General features: G+C 40.6%; 1 protein-coding gene across 5 annotated transcripts in view; it reads left to right on the top strand.

Annotated features, from left to right (window-relative positions):
* LOC132815624 (triple functional domain protein) overlaps nucleotides 1–17148 on the top strand; it is a 547994-nt gene that overhangs the window by 324745 nt on the left and 206101 nt on the right. For all 5 annotated transcript variants that reach the window (XM_060824568.1, XM_060824569.1, XM_060824567.1 and 2 more), the window contains 3 exons: nucleotides 1690–1756; nucleotides 10515–10624; nucleotides 15523–15592. In XM_060824568.1, the coding sequence (XP_060680551.1) occupies nucleotides 1690–1756; nucleotides 10515–10624; nucleotides 15523–15592 (247 nt within the window). The remainder of the gene's footprint in view (nucleotides 1–1689; nucleotides 1757–10514; nucleotides 10625–15522; nucleotides 15593–17148) is intronic.

Genomic DNA, 17148 nt, shown 5'->3' with positions numbered 1-17148 from the left:
TTGCTTGATAAATGTTTGATTAATAACTCAACTCACCCCATTAATATCCAGCTTCCTATCTTACCAAACATGCCAAACAAATTAATGTTGAGACTTCTCAACATGCAAGTAAGTGCAGATATCCAGCAAATTCAGTTCACTGTTTACTGCAGAGAGCTTTCATGTTGCTCAGCACGAAACATTGTCTCAGGGCATTCAACCATGGGCAGAGCTGAACACACCCCTCCATTCACATACATTGGCATCCAAGATTTGTCCACACTGCAGGTTCCTCATGGCACCCCTCTAATCTACTTGCTGGATACTACGAACCACAGGCATACATCACGTGGTGTACTAGCAACTAACATTGAAAGGCTGCTGCAAGGCCAATTTTTGCTCATGGCCAGGCACCTAGCTAATGGTTTGAACCAGGCTGCATCTCATGCCGTCGGTGCTTGCAAAGCTGACGTTGTCATCTCAGTAATGCAGAAGTTAGTGGCAATGACTTAAAAGAGTCATTGAGATCTACTGCACAGAAAAAGGCCCTTCAGCCCATGTGATCCACGCTAGTCAAAAACAACCACATAAGTATTCTAATCTGATTTTTCCAGCATAGTTTGTAACCTTGCATGACTTGGCGTCATTAGTGCACATCTACATACTACTTACATGTAATGAGGGTTTCTGCTTCTAGCACCTTTATAGGCAGTGAGTTCCAGATTCCTACCTGGGAAAAAAGCTTTTCCTCGCATCACCTCCAAACCTTACCTTAAATCTTTGCCGACAATCATCAATCTCTCCATCAAGAACATAAAACAATACAGCATGGGAACAAGCCCTTCAGCTCATGATGTTGTACCAAGCATGACGCCAAGTTAAACTAGTCCCTTCGGCTTGTCCATGGTCCATATCCCTCCATTCCATGCTTACTCTTGTGCTTATCTAAAAGCCCCATTAAATGTCGCTATTGTATCTGCCTTTGAATTGGCCGTGCTAAATTGCCCATAGTGTTCAGGGATGTTCAAGTCTTCAAATTTTCAAGTCTACTCTGGCTGTCCTCCACTGACACCTCTCCTGTGGCCAGAAAAGACTTGAAAATTTGTGCAAGCACCCCTGCTGTTTTCTCCCTTGCCCAACTCAACAACCTGGGATACATTTCATCTGGCCCGAGAAATTTATTTACTTTCAAGCCAGCTAGACCACTCAAAGCCTCCTCTGTTTTTATGTCCCTCTCTGTCTAAGAGGAATGCTACCTAAAAATGTCCTATTATGGTGGGGTGAGGGGCAATGGCAGATTTGCCAACCCTTGTACAGGTGCACAATGGACGTTTTAAAGATGGCATGGGAACAAGTGAAGCAGGTTTCTTGGTGGATAACTATCTAAGTGGCAGGTTGGGAACATCTTGAGTCTCCAATTGGCTGACATTATGAGGGCGGGTTAGGTCGAATATGAAGGGGGTTTGGTGAGGTACTGTGAGAAACCACTAGACCTCACAGTAGGAAACTCAACAGAAAATATGACACAACTCGCATGTACAATTGTCACTAATTATGTTCAAATTATGTTGTGCTTTCTTTTTTTTTTGAACTCCTAAGATTATTAAATGCCTTAATACAGGTTTGTTTTCTCTAAGTCTGTGTAGATAGGTCAGAATTGATAAAGAGTTGAAAAATATAAATAATTATAATCTATTGCTTTGTCCTCAGATTTATTATGGCTGAACTAATCCAAACTGAGAAGGCTTACGTACGAGACCTTCGAGAGTGTTTAGAAGTAAGTTGCTCTTCTCATAATTATTTATGGGGAATACTGATAGAAATTATGTTGCAGAAATCCTGCAAACTTGGTTGTCTAAGTCACATATTGAGTAAAGGGAATATTTAATGATTTTTAAGAAGAGGCTGAAGTTTAAGCATAGGCTTATTATCATGTTTCATGTTTAGAGCATCAGTTAAAATTACAGTGTTATGTTTGAAAACCTCTAATCAATATATTTTTAGCAATGATTACAGTCATGTTTAGAAATGGTTTTTCGTTTAGCTAATGTTTGAGTCTGTGTTACTGTGAAGTCAGTAAGTTGTCATCTACTGGTAAATGTATTATGGGTGGTTAGTACTAGAAACTTGTGCATTTGGAAATCTACATGTTACCTAGAAACAAATTAAATTATGGTTAAGAATGTGCTTTATTGGAAGTAACATATTTTAATCATAATAATGTTCAGGGATGTTCAAGTGTTCAAATTTTCAAGTCCTTTCCAGCTGTCCTCCAGTCCTCTGACACCTCTCCTTTGGCCAGAGAAGACTTGAAAAATTTTGCAAGCACCCTGCTGTTTTCTCCCTTGCCCAACTCAACAACCTGGAATACATTTCATCTGGCCCTGGAAATTTATTTACTTTCAAGCCAGCTAGACCACTCAAAGCCTCCTCTCTGTTTATGTTTCTCTCTGTCTAAAAGGATGCTACCTAAAAATGTCCTATTATGGTGGCGGTGAGAACTTCCAAGAGAATGTATAGCGCTTATTGTTGCACATGATAATGGCCCTGAAAGAGTTAATATTGAAATTGCCCAGTCTGATGATGATGCACAGTCTTTGGGTGAAGGCAGGAAGCTCGACTGGCTTTTGCAAGCAGCAGATGTATTCTGTAATCTCCCAAGAGTCCTTAGTAATTATGCCTGATTAGTAATGTATATTTTACATATTGTAACAAAGCAAAAAAGACAACTGCCACTTCTGGTTCAACTCAGCAATGATCTGTCCTCTGCCACTGATCATTGACTTGGCATTAGGCACTATATAGACAAAGGAAAATTGATGTTAGCAAACTACTTCAAACAACCCTCATCCTTTGTCCAATAGTAGCAAAGGTGGAAGAGATCGCAAGGTGTCAGCTATAGCAAATGCCAAATTGTACAGATTCAAGTTCCACGCTGATAGCACTGTCATGCAGAGAAAAATCCCGAAGAGCAAGAAGAACTAAGTCTCTGAAGTGTATATGACAGTTAAGTGTATTGCCGCTCTCAGACGACACTGACAATAGTTGAAATGCAATCAATACAAAGAAATTGCAGCAGCCAAGGAAACAGTAACAGGACAAGCTCAGCACTCCAAAGACAAGCCTTCATGATGTTGATAAGAGATCCTGGGAAAAGAGAGAAAAGCATTTAAAAATACAGAGGCTGTGGTGAAGACGGCTGTGTGCGGCTCAAGGAGTAAAGTTGGATAGAAAGGCAAGGGAGTGTAAAAGTGATCTGTCACTTGTCAAAATAAGGATCACTTCCATTGAGAATAGGTTTCATGAGGCACAGCTGCAAGACTGTCAAGAACTAATTATTACAAGAACTGTGCACAATACTCCAGTTGTGGCCCAACCACAGCTCTAGTATGACTTCCCTGCTCTTATAATCTATGCCATGACCAATAAAGGCAGTTGTGCCATATGCTTTCTTAACTAACCTATTAACCTGTCCTACCACCTTCAAGGATCTGTGGACAAAACATCTCAAAATCCTTCTGATCCTCTGAGCTTCCAAGCATAGTGCTATTCTTTGAATACTCCCTTGTCTTGTTCCTTCTTCTGAAGTGCATCACCTCACATTTATGAGGGTTAAATTCCTTCTGCTACTGAGCTGTCCATCTGACCAATCCATTTATATGTTCCTGTAACCTAACACCTTCCTTCTCGCTGTCAGCCAACTGGCCAATCCTTATGTCATCCACAAACATAATTATCATTCAATTCTTATTTCATCATTTATAAATACCACAAAACAATAAGGGACAATAAACAATAATAATAAAGTGCAACCAGTTTGGCTGTCCTCCAGTCCTATAGCACCTCCTCTGTGACCAGAGCCGATGTGAAAGATTTGGGTCAGGGTCCAGTAAATTCCTCCTCCCAGTCCTGTGGGCTACATCACTGACATAAATGGGATAGACTTCAAACAGAGGTTGCATCTCGAATCTGGGCAACAGTTCAAAAAAGCAGCCCATTATCACCTTCTCAAAAGCAACTCGGAATGGGCATTAAATGCTGGCCCAGACAATGATGGTGACATTCCCTGAATGAATCAAAAGAAGAAAAGTCAGAAGAAATTAAGAATTTAAATACAATGTGACTTGTTAATCAAAACATAATTTTGACAGGAATATTGATAAAAGAGACAGGAAAGAACATTATTTTCAAATCAGCGCAGAAAGGAGTGCTTTTTGTTTTAGATTATTGTCTTCAAAGCAGAACATAGAACAAAGAGCAATACAGCGCAGAACAGGCCCTTCGGCCCTCGATGTTGCGCCGACCTGTGAACTAATCTAAGCCCATCCCCCTCCCATCATCAACCACGTGCTTATCCAAGGAATGTTTAAATCTCACTAATGTTGCTGATAACTACATTTTCAGGCAGAGCACTCCACACCCTTACCGCTCTCGGAGTAAAGAATCTGCCTCTGACATTTGTCTTAAGTCAGTACTTATACAATTTAAAGCTTGATTGAAGAATTCAATATAGCAGTATAAACATAAGAAGATTGGTAAACAAATAAAATACTTTAGAAGCTAGCGAACCTTGCTGCTACAGAATTTAAAAGCAGCATTGGTAACTGCCAGAGTACAGGCTTAAAAACAGTTTAAAAGTAGTAATGAAGTGATACAGACCTATTACAGCTTTGCAACATTAATACTTACTTTTAGAAGAAGTAAGTCAATCTCAGCACTGCAGAACAGTAAAACCTCACAGGCAAAATTAAGTCTTGTAAAAAGAATGCCAAATTTGTAAGACTAATGGTCTTCTAGAAGGTGCGTGGAAATAGGACACAGTTGCAGAGCTGCAAAGAAAGGTGCTACATAATGCACAGATCTCAATATCATTGAAAAGATAACTAATGCTTTCATAGATGAATTTTGTGATTCAAATGACTTGAGTTTCACTGAACTTGTTTATGTTAAGTTAAATTTCATTAAAACGTGATGAAAGGGTCAATATCACTGTTCTATTAGATCAGGTACTATTGCTGAATTATCAGAACTTACAACCTGAAGAGCTGAGACTACATGGCGTAGGCAGAATAATTGCCATGAACATAAGTTACAAGTTACACTGCAATGCAAGGAGTGTAATATCCAAAAATGTCTGGAACCTGCAGTCAGTATGTCTGACTTTTGAGTCTACATGCATATCTTCACTTCAGCTTCCTTAATATGGCAGAAAGGTCCCACCGGTTCCAAGAGAATAAGTAGTTCAGGTACAAAGTTTTTCAAACTTAGCTCGTGAATAGGCAAAGCGCACGATGAGCAGGAGCAGACGTGTGACAGATGAGTAAGTGAAGTAATAGATTTGGGTGGTTGCGTTACCCGAAACATTACTTAGGTAGTGTCTCCTACTCATCCTCTTCCTCGAACCAAAGAAGAAAATCAGTGTGGTGGATTGATAATGTTTTTTTCAATTCTTTATTTTTCAGTAGTCTCTTTGGGAAATTAAGATGTGGGAATGAAGGTTGGAGGCTGTTGAATGTTCTTCCTGCAGAATGTGGGAGGTAAGGGTCGCCACTAGTTTCCCTGCTGACTTCATCTGCGGGAAGTGCACCCAACTCCAGCTCCTCAAAAACTGTGTTAGGGAACTGGAACTGGAGCTAGATGAACTTTGGATCATTTGGGAGGGAAAGGAGGTTATTGAGAGGAGTTTCAGGGAGGTAATCACACCTCAGGTGCAAGAAAAAGGCGGATGGGTTACAGCCAGGGGACAGTGCGGGAATCCCTGTGGCCATTCCCCTCAATAACAAGTATATCAATTTGGATACTGTTGGGGTTGGGGGACTTACTAGAGGTAAGCCATGGGTGTACAGAACTCTGGCACAGAGTCTATCCCTGTTGGTCAGAAGGGAAGGAGATGGAGAAGAGCAGAGCATTAGTCATTGGGGACTCCGTAATTAAGGGGACAGATGGAAGATTCAGTGGGAACGAGAAAGACTCACGGTCGATATGTTGCCTCCCAGGTGCCAGGGTCAGTGATGTCTCTGATTGTGTCTTCAGGATCATTGAGGAGGAGCAGTCCCAAGTTATGGACAACTTAAACACTCACGACATAGGTTGGAAAAGTGATGGGGATTTAAGGCAGAAATTCAGGGAGAAACAGGGGAAGCTTTGAGCTAGAACAAACAGAGTTGCTGCCTCTGGTTTGTTGCCCATGCCACATGCTAGTGAGGTGAGGTAAAGGGAGAGGGAGGAGTTGAACATGTGGCTATAGGGATGGTGCAGGAGAGAGGGTTTTGGATACCTGGATAATTGGGGCTCATTCTGGAGTAGGTGGTACCTCGACAAACAGGATGGTCTACACCTGAACCAATATGCTTGGGGGAGAATTTGCCAATGCTCTTTGGGAGGGTTTAAACTAATTCAGCAGGGAGATGGGAACCTAAATTGTAGTTCTAGTGTCCAGGAGGTTGAGAGTAGTGAGGTCAGAAATATGGTTTCAAGGTCACAAGAATGCACCAGCAAGCAGCAAGGCCGTTTGAAATGTGTCTAGTTCAAGGCCAGGCACATCCTGAATAAGGTGGGTGAACTTACAGCATGGGTTGGTACCTGGGACTTGGATGCTGTGGCCATCTCGGAGACATGGACAGAGAAGGGACAGGAATGGTTGTTGCTGGTTCTGGGATTTAGAGGTTTCAGTAAGAACAGAGAAAATGGTAGAAGAGGGGAAGTGTGGCATTATTTTAGTCAAGGACAGTATTACGGTGGCAGAAAAGGCTTTTGAGGACTCATCTGCTGAGGTTAGAACAGGAGGGGAGAGGTCACCCTCTTAGGAGTTTTATATAGGCTTCTGAATAGTTCCAGAGATGTAGAGGAAAGGATTGCGAAGATGATTCTGGATAGGAGCGAGAGTGACAGGGTAGTTGATATGGGGTCTTTAACTTCCCAAATATTGACTGGAAATACTATAGTTTGAATACTTGTTATATGTCCTGTGTATGGATTTCAGTAAGGCGTTTGACAAGGTTCCCCATGATAGGTTATTGCAGAAAATATGGAAGCATTGATTGACGGTGATTTGACAGTTTTGATCAGAAATTGGCTAGCTGAAAGAAGTCAGAGGGTGGTGATTGATGGGAAATATTCATCTTGGAATTCAGTTACTAATGGTGAACCACAGGAATCTGTTTTGGGCCAGCTGCTGTTTGTCATTTTTATAAATGACCTTCGTAAGGGTATAGATGGATGGGTTAGTAAATTTGCAGATGACACTGAGGTCAGTGCAGTTGTGGATAGTGCCAAGAATGTTGCAGGTTACAGATGGGCATAGATAAGCTGTAGAGCTGGGCTGAGAGGTGGCAAATGGAGTTTGATGTAGAGAAGTGTGAGGTGATTCACTTTGGAAGATGCAAAAAGAATAAAGAGTACTGGGCTAATGATAAGATTCTTGGTGGTGTAGAAGAGAGAGAGAGATCTCAGTATCCATGTACATAGATCCCTGAAAGTTACCACCCAGGTTGATAGGGTTGCTATAAGAAGGCATATGGTGTGTTAGCTTTCATTGGTAGAGGGATTAAGTTTCGGAACCATGAGGTTATGCTACAGCTTACAAAACTCTACTGCGGCCGCATTTGGAATATTGCGTGCACTTCTGGTCCCCGCATTATAGAAAGGATGTGGAAGCTTTGGAAAGGGTTCAGAGATGATTTACTAGGATGTTGCATGTTATGTAGTGAAGGTCTTATGAGGAAAGGCTGAGGGACTTGAGACTGTTTTCATTAGAGACAAGAAGGTTGAACAATAACTTAATTGAGACATACAAGATAATCACATGGATAGACAGTGAGAGTCTTTTTCCTCGGATGACGATGGCTAGCAGGAGGGGACATAGCTTTAAACTGAGGGATGAAAGATGTAGGACAGATGTCAGAGGTAGCTTCTTTACTCTGAGAGTAGTAGGGGCATGGAACGCCCTGCCTGCAATTGTAGTGGACCCGTGAACCTTAAGGGCGTTTAAATGGTCATTGGATAAACATATGGATGAAAATGGAATAGTGTAGGATAGGTAAGCTTCAGATTGATTGCACTTGTTGGTGCAACATTGAGGGTCAAAGGGCCTATACTGTGCTGTAATGTTCAATGTTCTAGAAGAGACGAGATTCCCTACATTATGGAAACAGGCCCTTCGGGCCAACAAGTCCAAAATAACCCTCTGAAGAGTAACCCACCCAGACCCCTACCCTATATTTACCCCTGACTAATGCACCTAACACTATGGGCATTTTAGCATGGCCAGTTCACCTGACCTGCACGTCTTTGGATTGTGGGAGGAAACCGGAGCACCTGGAGGAAACCCACACAGACACAGGGAGAATGTGCAAACTCCACACAGACAGTTGCCCAAGCTGGGAATCGAACCCGGGTCTCTGGCGCTGTGAGGCAACAGTGCTAACCACTGAGCCAATGTGCTGCAATTTTCTAAACCACAAGTCATATTACACCTGTTGTTGACCAGCCAATCAAAGCAACCACTGGAAGATATCATTGGGTTTCCTTGACTCATTGTGGAATCCAAAACAAACAAAAAGTCTGTTGATATTAGGAATAATTGAACAAAACATGTTTCATATGACCAGGAAAATATTTGTAGCCTGAAAGCCAAAAGTCTAATCAAAATTCAACAAGAACAAAAGTGTGACTAAGACAATGCTGTCATTCACTAGCATTGTGTTGAAGGATGGCAAAACCAAAAGTCTAGTGAGTTCAAAATAATGTATACTTCTGAGTACTGATAGCATTTCACAATCATAGACAACTCATTAGTGTGTGACTAAAGACTAATTATTACAGCTTGCCCTTGGGAAGATTATTGGAAAGGATACATTGGAGGCATAACCTGGTACAGTCAGGGCCCAGTTAGCGATATAGTGGCCAGAAACGTTAAACTTCATTCAGAATCTCATTGTGATTTCTGATTGTGAGATCTACTATTACACAGAATTTTCTGGTCAAGGAAACACTTCTGTCATTATGGTATACAATCAGAAGATAAAACTCAGCAACTTTTGCAAGAAGAATCAAAACCAAGAACAAGTGTGAGCAGCACAATCCACTTGAGCGCATTCAGGAATCCTCATTTTGAGTGATCAGCAATCTTTCTGAAACACAACTGAGAGTCTGAAAAGGCCTACTTCATCATCAATCACAGAGCACAACTGAAAATGTCCAACCTGATCGACAGTTTGAGGGAGAAGAGTTTGAACTGACTTCATGTAAGCCAGAACAATTCCACACATACAGATCATGGTCAGGAAGAAGAAATTGCTTGGTCTAAGTAAGCAACCAGATACTGTGAGAAAGGGAATATCTCTTCCAGTCGGAAAGATCAGTCTGGTCCAGAAATTAAAAACACTGCAAGAAAGAAAGTACTTACTTCAACAGAGGCGGTGTCTTCCATGGTGGAGATTCATGATTTTATATTTCCTCTGCAAAGAAAATTCAGGAGAGTAAGAGTTAATCAGATAAGGAAATAGACCAACAATGATGTTTACTAGGAACAAAGCATATCTAAGATAAAAGATTCCTTGTTAATAGCCTTCAAGGAGAAAACCTACCATTCTTGTTCCAAATTCAAAGAACTATCAACTATTTGAAGGAAATGACCACAGAATTATACCAGTACTTAATCTATTAAGCCATCAGCTATTTAGTCGCATGGTATTGTAGAACTTGATTACTGCTGAAAATTATGAAATGACCAGACTGCCTCCATCTGTGAAGTCAGAGATTTGAGGGAGATGGGGTGATGATAAATGTAATCTAGTTGTACAATTTACAATGGGTTAACTAAGAGGCAGAAGCTTGGGGGAGAGATTTTCTGTGAGGTCATAATTCTGAAAGAGTTAATGTTGAATGTGTATTGGCTCAATCCATTCTGATGTTGTCATACACAGTCATTGGCAGTGGAGATGGAAGTTCTATACTAACCCTTGTAAGAAGCAAATATACTTTGCACACCTGAGAGATTTTACTAATTATATCTGATTAGTAATGTTAACAAAAGAATCAATCCGTGGAACATCCTTCATTACTGATAATTAGACCAGCTCTAGACACAGTAAATACTAAGCAAGTAGGTTCTTGTGGTGCTGTGGTAGTGTGACAGAAGGCCTCCATTCAAGTCACACCTGTTCCAAAGGTGCATAATAGCATCTATGAACAATTTCAGAATCATAGAGTCATAGAATTGATTTGAAAATATTCAGACAAAGGAGGATTGATGGCAGAGAACAACCTCAAATAACCCATGTCTCTGTCACATTCTGGCAAATACGTCAGATACCTCAAGGTGTCAGAAGTGTTAATCAGGGTAAGTAGCAAACCTCTACTATGTAGCCTGAGAGGTCATTTTTACTTTTCCAATGGTGGTTTTCTTAAACCTATTTCAGAGAGAGATATTCTTTAAATGTCATGAACTATTTTACACACTTCTTAAGATATAACCACTAGCAATTGTTGTGTTCAGTGCACACTACTTAATGTGTTTTTTCTCTTCAAACTAGACATATCTCTGGGAAATGACAAGCGGTGTTGATGAAATTCCTCCTGGGATTGTAAATAAAGAACATATAATATTTGGTAACATGCAGGAAATCTATGAATTCCATAATAAGTAAGTAAGATAAATATAATGTACAACGATTTTGTTGCACAGCTCACATTTACACATATCATGAACAAATGCAGGACTAACCAGAAGTAATCTGTTTTTCAAAATGTTTGTTATGGTTCTGGGGATGAAAATTGGAAAGGATAATGTTTGTATGTTGTTAGGAGTACTAAACTGCTTCAAAATAAGTCATTGAGATTTTTTTCTTTTTTTGTGAGAAATAATCAGTCAAATTTTAAGCAGAGGGCCTGGTACCCTGATACCACGACCATTTAGATTCATAGAAATATACGACATGAAAACAGACCCTCGTCCGTGCTGACCATATGTCCTAAATAAATCTAGTCCCATTTGCCAGCATTTGGCTGATATCCCTCTAAACCCTTCCTTCTCATATATCCATCCAGGGCAGTTAAAGGTTGTAATTGTCCCAGCCTTCACTGCTTCCTCTGGCAGATAATTTCATACATTCAAGTTTCATGGCATCTTTGCTTTAGCTGGGAGACCAGAATTGAATGCAGTTTTCCAAAAGTGGCCTAAGCAATACGCTATACAGCTGCAAGATGACCACCCAACCCCTATACTCAATACACTGACCAATACAGACAAGGGTACCAAACATCGCCTTCAAAACCCTGTCGACCTGTGATTCCACTTTCAAGGAAATATGAACCTTGAACTCCAAGTCTCCTTGTTTGGCAACACTCTCCAGGACCTGACCATTAAGTGTATAAGTCTGACCTGATTTGCCTCACCAAAGTGCAGCACCTCACATTTATCTAAATTAAGTTCAATCTGCCACTCCTTGGCCCATCTGATCAAGATCCCGTTGTACTCTGAGGTAATCTCCCTGGCTCCTACTATACCAATTGTGGGAGCATTTGCAAGCTTACTAACTATGCTTGCTGTATTCACATCCAAATCATTTGTAAAAACAGCAGTGGCAATCCTTGCAACACATTGCTTGTCACAGGCCTGGAGTCCAAAAAAGAGTTGTGCACCACCAGTCATGCTCCTACCTTTGAGCCAGTTATGTATCCAAATGGCTAGTTCTCCTTATATTCCATGTGATCCAGCCTTGTTAGCCATGACAAACCTTACAAAGCACCTTACTGAAGTCCATATAGACAATGCCCACCGTCTGTTCTCATCAATCCTCTTTGTTACTGCTTCAAAAACTCAATTAAGTTAGTGAGACACAATTTCCCACACACAAAGCCATGTTGACTATCCCTAATCAGTCCTTGCCTTTCCAAGTACCTGTAAATCCTGTCCCTTGGGATCCCCTCCAACAACTTGCCCATCACTGATGTCAGGCTCACTGGACTATTAGCTTCCTGGCTTTTCTTTATCACCTTCCTCCAATAATGAGACCACATTAGCCAACCTCCAGTCTTCTGGCACCATATTTGTGGCTACCAGTGACACAAATATCTCAGTAAGGCTCAGCAATCACTTCTGTCATATTTGCACAAAGTTCTGGGATATACATGATCATACCCTGGGGATTTATCCACCTTTGAGTTTTAGGTTGTCCAGCACCACCCCCTCTGTAATGGAAATTTTTCAGGATACAGCTATTTATTCCCCCAGTTCTCTAGCTTCCATATCCTTCTCCACAGGAAACACTGATGCAAAATACTCATTTAGTTTCTTCTCACCTCCTGTGGTTCCACACACAGGTGGCTTTGCTGATCTTTAAGGGGCCCTATTCTCTTCCTACTTTTCTCTTTTGACCTTTATGTATGTGGATTCTCTTTAACCCTATTTGCCAAAGTTATGTGATCTCCCTTTTTTGCCCTCCTGATTTCCCTCTTAGGTGTACTCCTATTGCCCTTATATTCTTCTAGGGATTCACTTGATCCCTCCTGTCTATACCTTACATATGCTTCCTTCTTTTTCTTGACCAGAACCTCAATTTCCCGGATCAGCCAGCATTCCGTACACCTACAGGCCTTGCTTTCCACCCTAACAAGAAAATATTGTTTCTGGACTTTCATTATCTCATTTTTGAAGGCATCCTCCTTTCCAGTCTGCAAATAACCTCCCCTATCAACTATTGAAAGTTCTTCCTCCAATTTTAGAATTTTAACTTTGAGATCCAGTCTATCCTTTTACATTACTATTTTAAAACAAATAGAATTATGATCACTGGCCCCAAAGTGCTCTGCCACTGACACCCTAGGCACTTGCCTTGCCTTATTTCCTATAGTAGGTTAAATTTTGCTCCTTCTCTATTAAAGACATCCACATTCTGAATCAGAAAGTTTCCTTGTAAATATTTAACAAATTCCTCTCCATCCCAGCCCTTAACACTATGACAGTCACAGTCCATGTTTGGAAAGTTAAAATTCCTTACCGTTACCACCTTATTATTCTTACACATAACTGACATCTCCTTGCAAATTTGGTTCTTAGGTTCCCCCTGACTATTGTGGGATCTATAATACAATCCTAATAAGGTGATCATCCTTTTCTTATTTCTCAGTTCCACCCAAATAACTTCACTGGACACAGTCCCTGAAATATTCTCCCTAAATACAGCTGTCATGTTATATCTAGTCAAGACTGCCACACTCCCTCCTGTCTTGCCCCCCCCAACCTCCACCAACCCGCATCTCTCCTTCCTATAGCATCTAAACCCTGTAACATTTAACTGCCTGTCCTGTCCACCCTTGAGCCACTATAATAGCTATGATCTCCCAGTCCCAAGTTCCCAACCATGCCCTAAGTTCATCTGCCTTACAAGTTAGGCCTCTTGCATTAAAATGCAGTTTAAATGATCAGTCCTACCTCATTCTCCGCATTGATCCTGCCGACCGTGAGTGTTTGATATACTCCTTTTCCCAAATGTACCAGCCTCAGACTGATTTATTTTCTCACTATCTCTCTCTGGGTTTCGCCCATCCCACTAGTTTAAATCCTGCGTGTAGCTCTAGCAAATCCCCCCCACCAGTATTTAGCCCCCTTCCAATTCAGGTGCAACACGTCCTCTTTAAATAAGTCATTTCTACCCCAGAAGAGATTTCAGTGATCCAATAATGTGAATCCTTTTCCCCTGCACCATTTGCTGTATCCTCCTATTGTTGCTCTCACTAGCATTTGGCACTGAGGGTAATGCAGATATTCCTACCCTTGAGGACCTGCATTTTAACCTCCTAATTTTCTAAATTCTTTTCTCAGAATCTCGTACTTTTCCTGTGTTGTAGGTTCCAGTGTGTACAACGGCCTCTTGCTGGTCCCTGTCTCCTTTTGAGAATATTGTGCACCCGCACTAGATATCCTTGCCCCTGGCACCGTAGAGTCATACAGCATGAAAATAGACCTTTCAGTCCAACCTTCCTGATGAAGGGCTTTTACCCAAAACATCAATGTTCCTGCTTCTTGGTTGCTGCCTAACCTGCTGTGCTTTTCCAGCACCACTCTGATCTAAACTTTCAGTTTAACCGGTCTATGCTGAACATAATCCCAAACTAAACTAATGCCACCTGCTCCTGGCCCATATCACTGCAAACATTTCCTATTCATCTACTTATCCAATTGCACCCACATCCACCACTTCCTCAGGAATTTGTTCCACAGGCGAACCACCCTCTGTGTAAACATTTTGTCCCTCGTGTCTTTCTTAAGTCTCTCTCCTCTCACCTTTAAAAAAGTGACCCTTAGTCTTGAAATCCCCCATCCTAGGGAAATGACAACTGCCATTAACTCTATGTATGACCCTCATTATTTTATAAACTTCTAAAAAGTTACCCCTCAACCTCTTACGCTCCAGTGGGAAAGGTCCCAGCCTATCCAGCCTTTTTTTTAATAACGCAAACCTTTCATATCCAGTAACATCCTAATAAATCTCTTCTGAACCCCCTCCATTAATAATATCCTTCCTATAACAGGGAGGCAACACCCCATCCTGATGTTTCATTGTCAGCTTCAGGAACACCTGTCTGTGGCTCTGACTAGAGACTCCCCTATCATAGTTGATCACTTGGAACCTGACATGTCCCTTGTTACATTAGAGCCAGACTCTGGACCAGAAACCTGGCTCTCAGTGCTATATTCCACTGAGAGTCCATCACCCCCTACATTTTCAAAAGAGCATTCTAATTTGAGATGAGGTTAGCCATAGCAGAGTCATGCACTACCTGCCTACGTCTCCTACCTTTTCTAGAGGTAACCCATCTACCCGACTCTATCTGTGATTTTTCTACCTTCCAGAAATTGCCATCCATCACATCCCGGCTCATGTAACTTCCTCATTGCCTCTAATTGTCCCTCCAACTTATCCATGTGATCCAGTTGAATTCACAATCAAACACTTCCTGCAGACATAATCATCAGGAACAAGAAACACAGCAGGGAAAGAAATTAATACTCAGTGGCAACATTTCCTCTAACTTCCGTTGTTCCTGCTTAAACTTCTGAAATGTGTGTTTGGTATGTTTAAATGACTGTGGAATTCATACACCGAAGAACGATGGAGTGTGCACAGGGTTGCTCAGCTCACAGAAAGTTGCTGAGAAGTAATAGGATGAATAACTAATGTCACAGTTGAGGGACACATTTTTAGAATTTCCTTTGAAAATAAGGAAAGAACTAGTTTAGGGAGAGAGTTCAAGTCCACAGGCTTAAGTTGACTAAAAGCTTGGATAAAATTAAAATAAGGAATAGGCACATGGAGGCCAAAGTTAGAAATGTGGGAGTCACCAAATATAGTAAATTGAGAATTTTAATTTCAAATCTTGATTACAATATTATCTATTTCCTCTACATGCCATCTGTAAAGTGACTGATAAGTTATCATCTTCATATTTAGCTGAATACAGACCATCCTGGTTACAAGCTGTAATTGAAATTTTATATTTCAATTATTTGATTGTATGTACTTCAAAATATCTTTACAGTTTATTTCTGAAGGAGCTGGAGAAATACGAACAGCTGCCGGAAGATGTAGGACATTGTTTTGTCACCTGGGTAAGTCACTTGTCACTTTCAAAAGATTGTTTGCATGAGAATTCTTCAGAATTATGGTAATATGATATAGTTGATGCAGTGGCTTTTGACTAAGCCATATAACAATTCAATCTATTAAAATAATTACTTGAAAGCATTTCTTTATGTAATTCAAGCACAATCTTGTTCACTAAAATCTAAATCTCAGACTCTTGTTGGATTAAAACTTGTTGATTTTTCCAAAGCCAGATTTCAGATGCTATATTGAAGTTGAAAATAAGCTTACCAACCACTCTCCCTAAATTGACACACTACAGGTGACCCCACTGCACTACACACAGACACAGACAGACAAACACACACAGACACTCCTATATACACACATTCATACAGACACACACACTCCTACAGACCCATACACTCCCACAAACCATCTCTCATACACTCACACATATACTCACACACTAACACGCACACATGCACCCTCTCATAGACTTATACCCCTTTACACGCTCACTGACATATACACACGCACGCTCTCGCACAGACACTCGTAACCCCCATATGGCCACACACACACAGGTTTGTGAGGTGAATTTGTACTTGCAGAATTACATTTGATTTTACTCAAAAACTGCATGAATCCATGTAAGATTCTGTAAATCAGTCTGAACATTGTGGCACAGACAGTCTCACACAGGGCACCTCACACCTTCAATACATTATCTGGGCCGACATGACACCAATTGTTAAAGTTCACTTGAGAATGTAACTTTTTAAAAAAAAGTTCTGGGATTTACATATGAAAGAACTGAAACCAATATGGTCATTCTAAAAGATGAAAGACTTAACAAACAATCCAGGTCATTTTCAATGTATAATTTCAGTTGCATCACACTCTGAACATTTGCTATAAATTCTGTGTCTTATGATCTTATAATCTATAACCACCTGATAAGGAGCAGTGCTCTGAAAGCTAGTGCTTCCAAGTAAACCTGTTGGACTTTAACCTGGTGTTGTGTGATTTTTAATTTTCATTATCTGTAAGCATATCCTGTATCCAAAATCACAACCTCTATTTAAATAAACTAAAATACTTTGTGAAAATCCCTGAAGGTTTAGTTTGTTAAAGCAAAAGCAACTGCATTTTTTTTGGTGTGATTCACACAGTAAGCTGACGTTTGGTCAGAGGTAAAGGTAAAAACATAACCCATGTCCTGTGGTCCAGGAAAGGGAGATCAGTCAGGATTTCTACTGCTGGACACTCAGCAGTGGTGAACATAAGGACGTCAGGTGAAGACAGGATTATACTTAGTTATCATACCGCACAGTCAGTTTGTCAGTTTGTTTTGTTGTTTTTTGAAGTATTTTCCCTCAACGCTTCCTGTTAGAAGAGCAGAGTTTGTTTATGTTTCATGTATCAATTGAATGAATGCAACAGTACACAGTGTATACTGTATCTTTACCATCATTAGAAATATGTATTTTTTGCAGTTGAGAGTAGATCTTTGAAATTTTCGGCTCTTGAATACTTCATTCTCAATCATTGAATATATTCAGGGCTCGTGTCAAAGGAG

This window comes from Hemiscyllium ocellatum, chromosome 5 (genome assembly GCF_020745735.1).
Source record: "Hemiscyllium ocellatum isolate sHemOce1 chromosome 5, sHemOce1.pat.X.cur, whole genome shotgun sequence".
Lineage (NCBI taxonomy): Eukaryota > Metazoa > Chordata > Chondrichthyes > Orectolobiformes > Hemiscylliidae > Hemiscyllium > Hemiscyllium ocellatum.
This window is presented reverse-complemented; position numbering and strand designations above follow the sequence as displayed.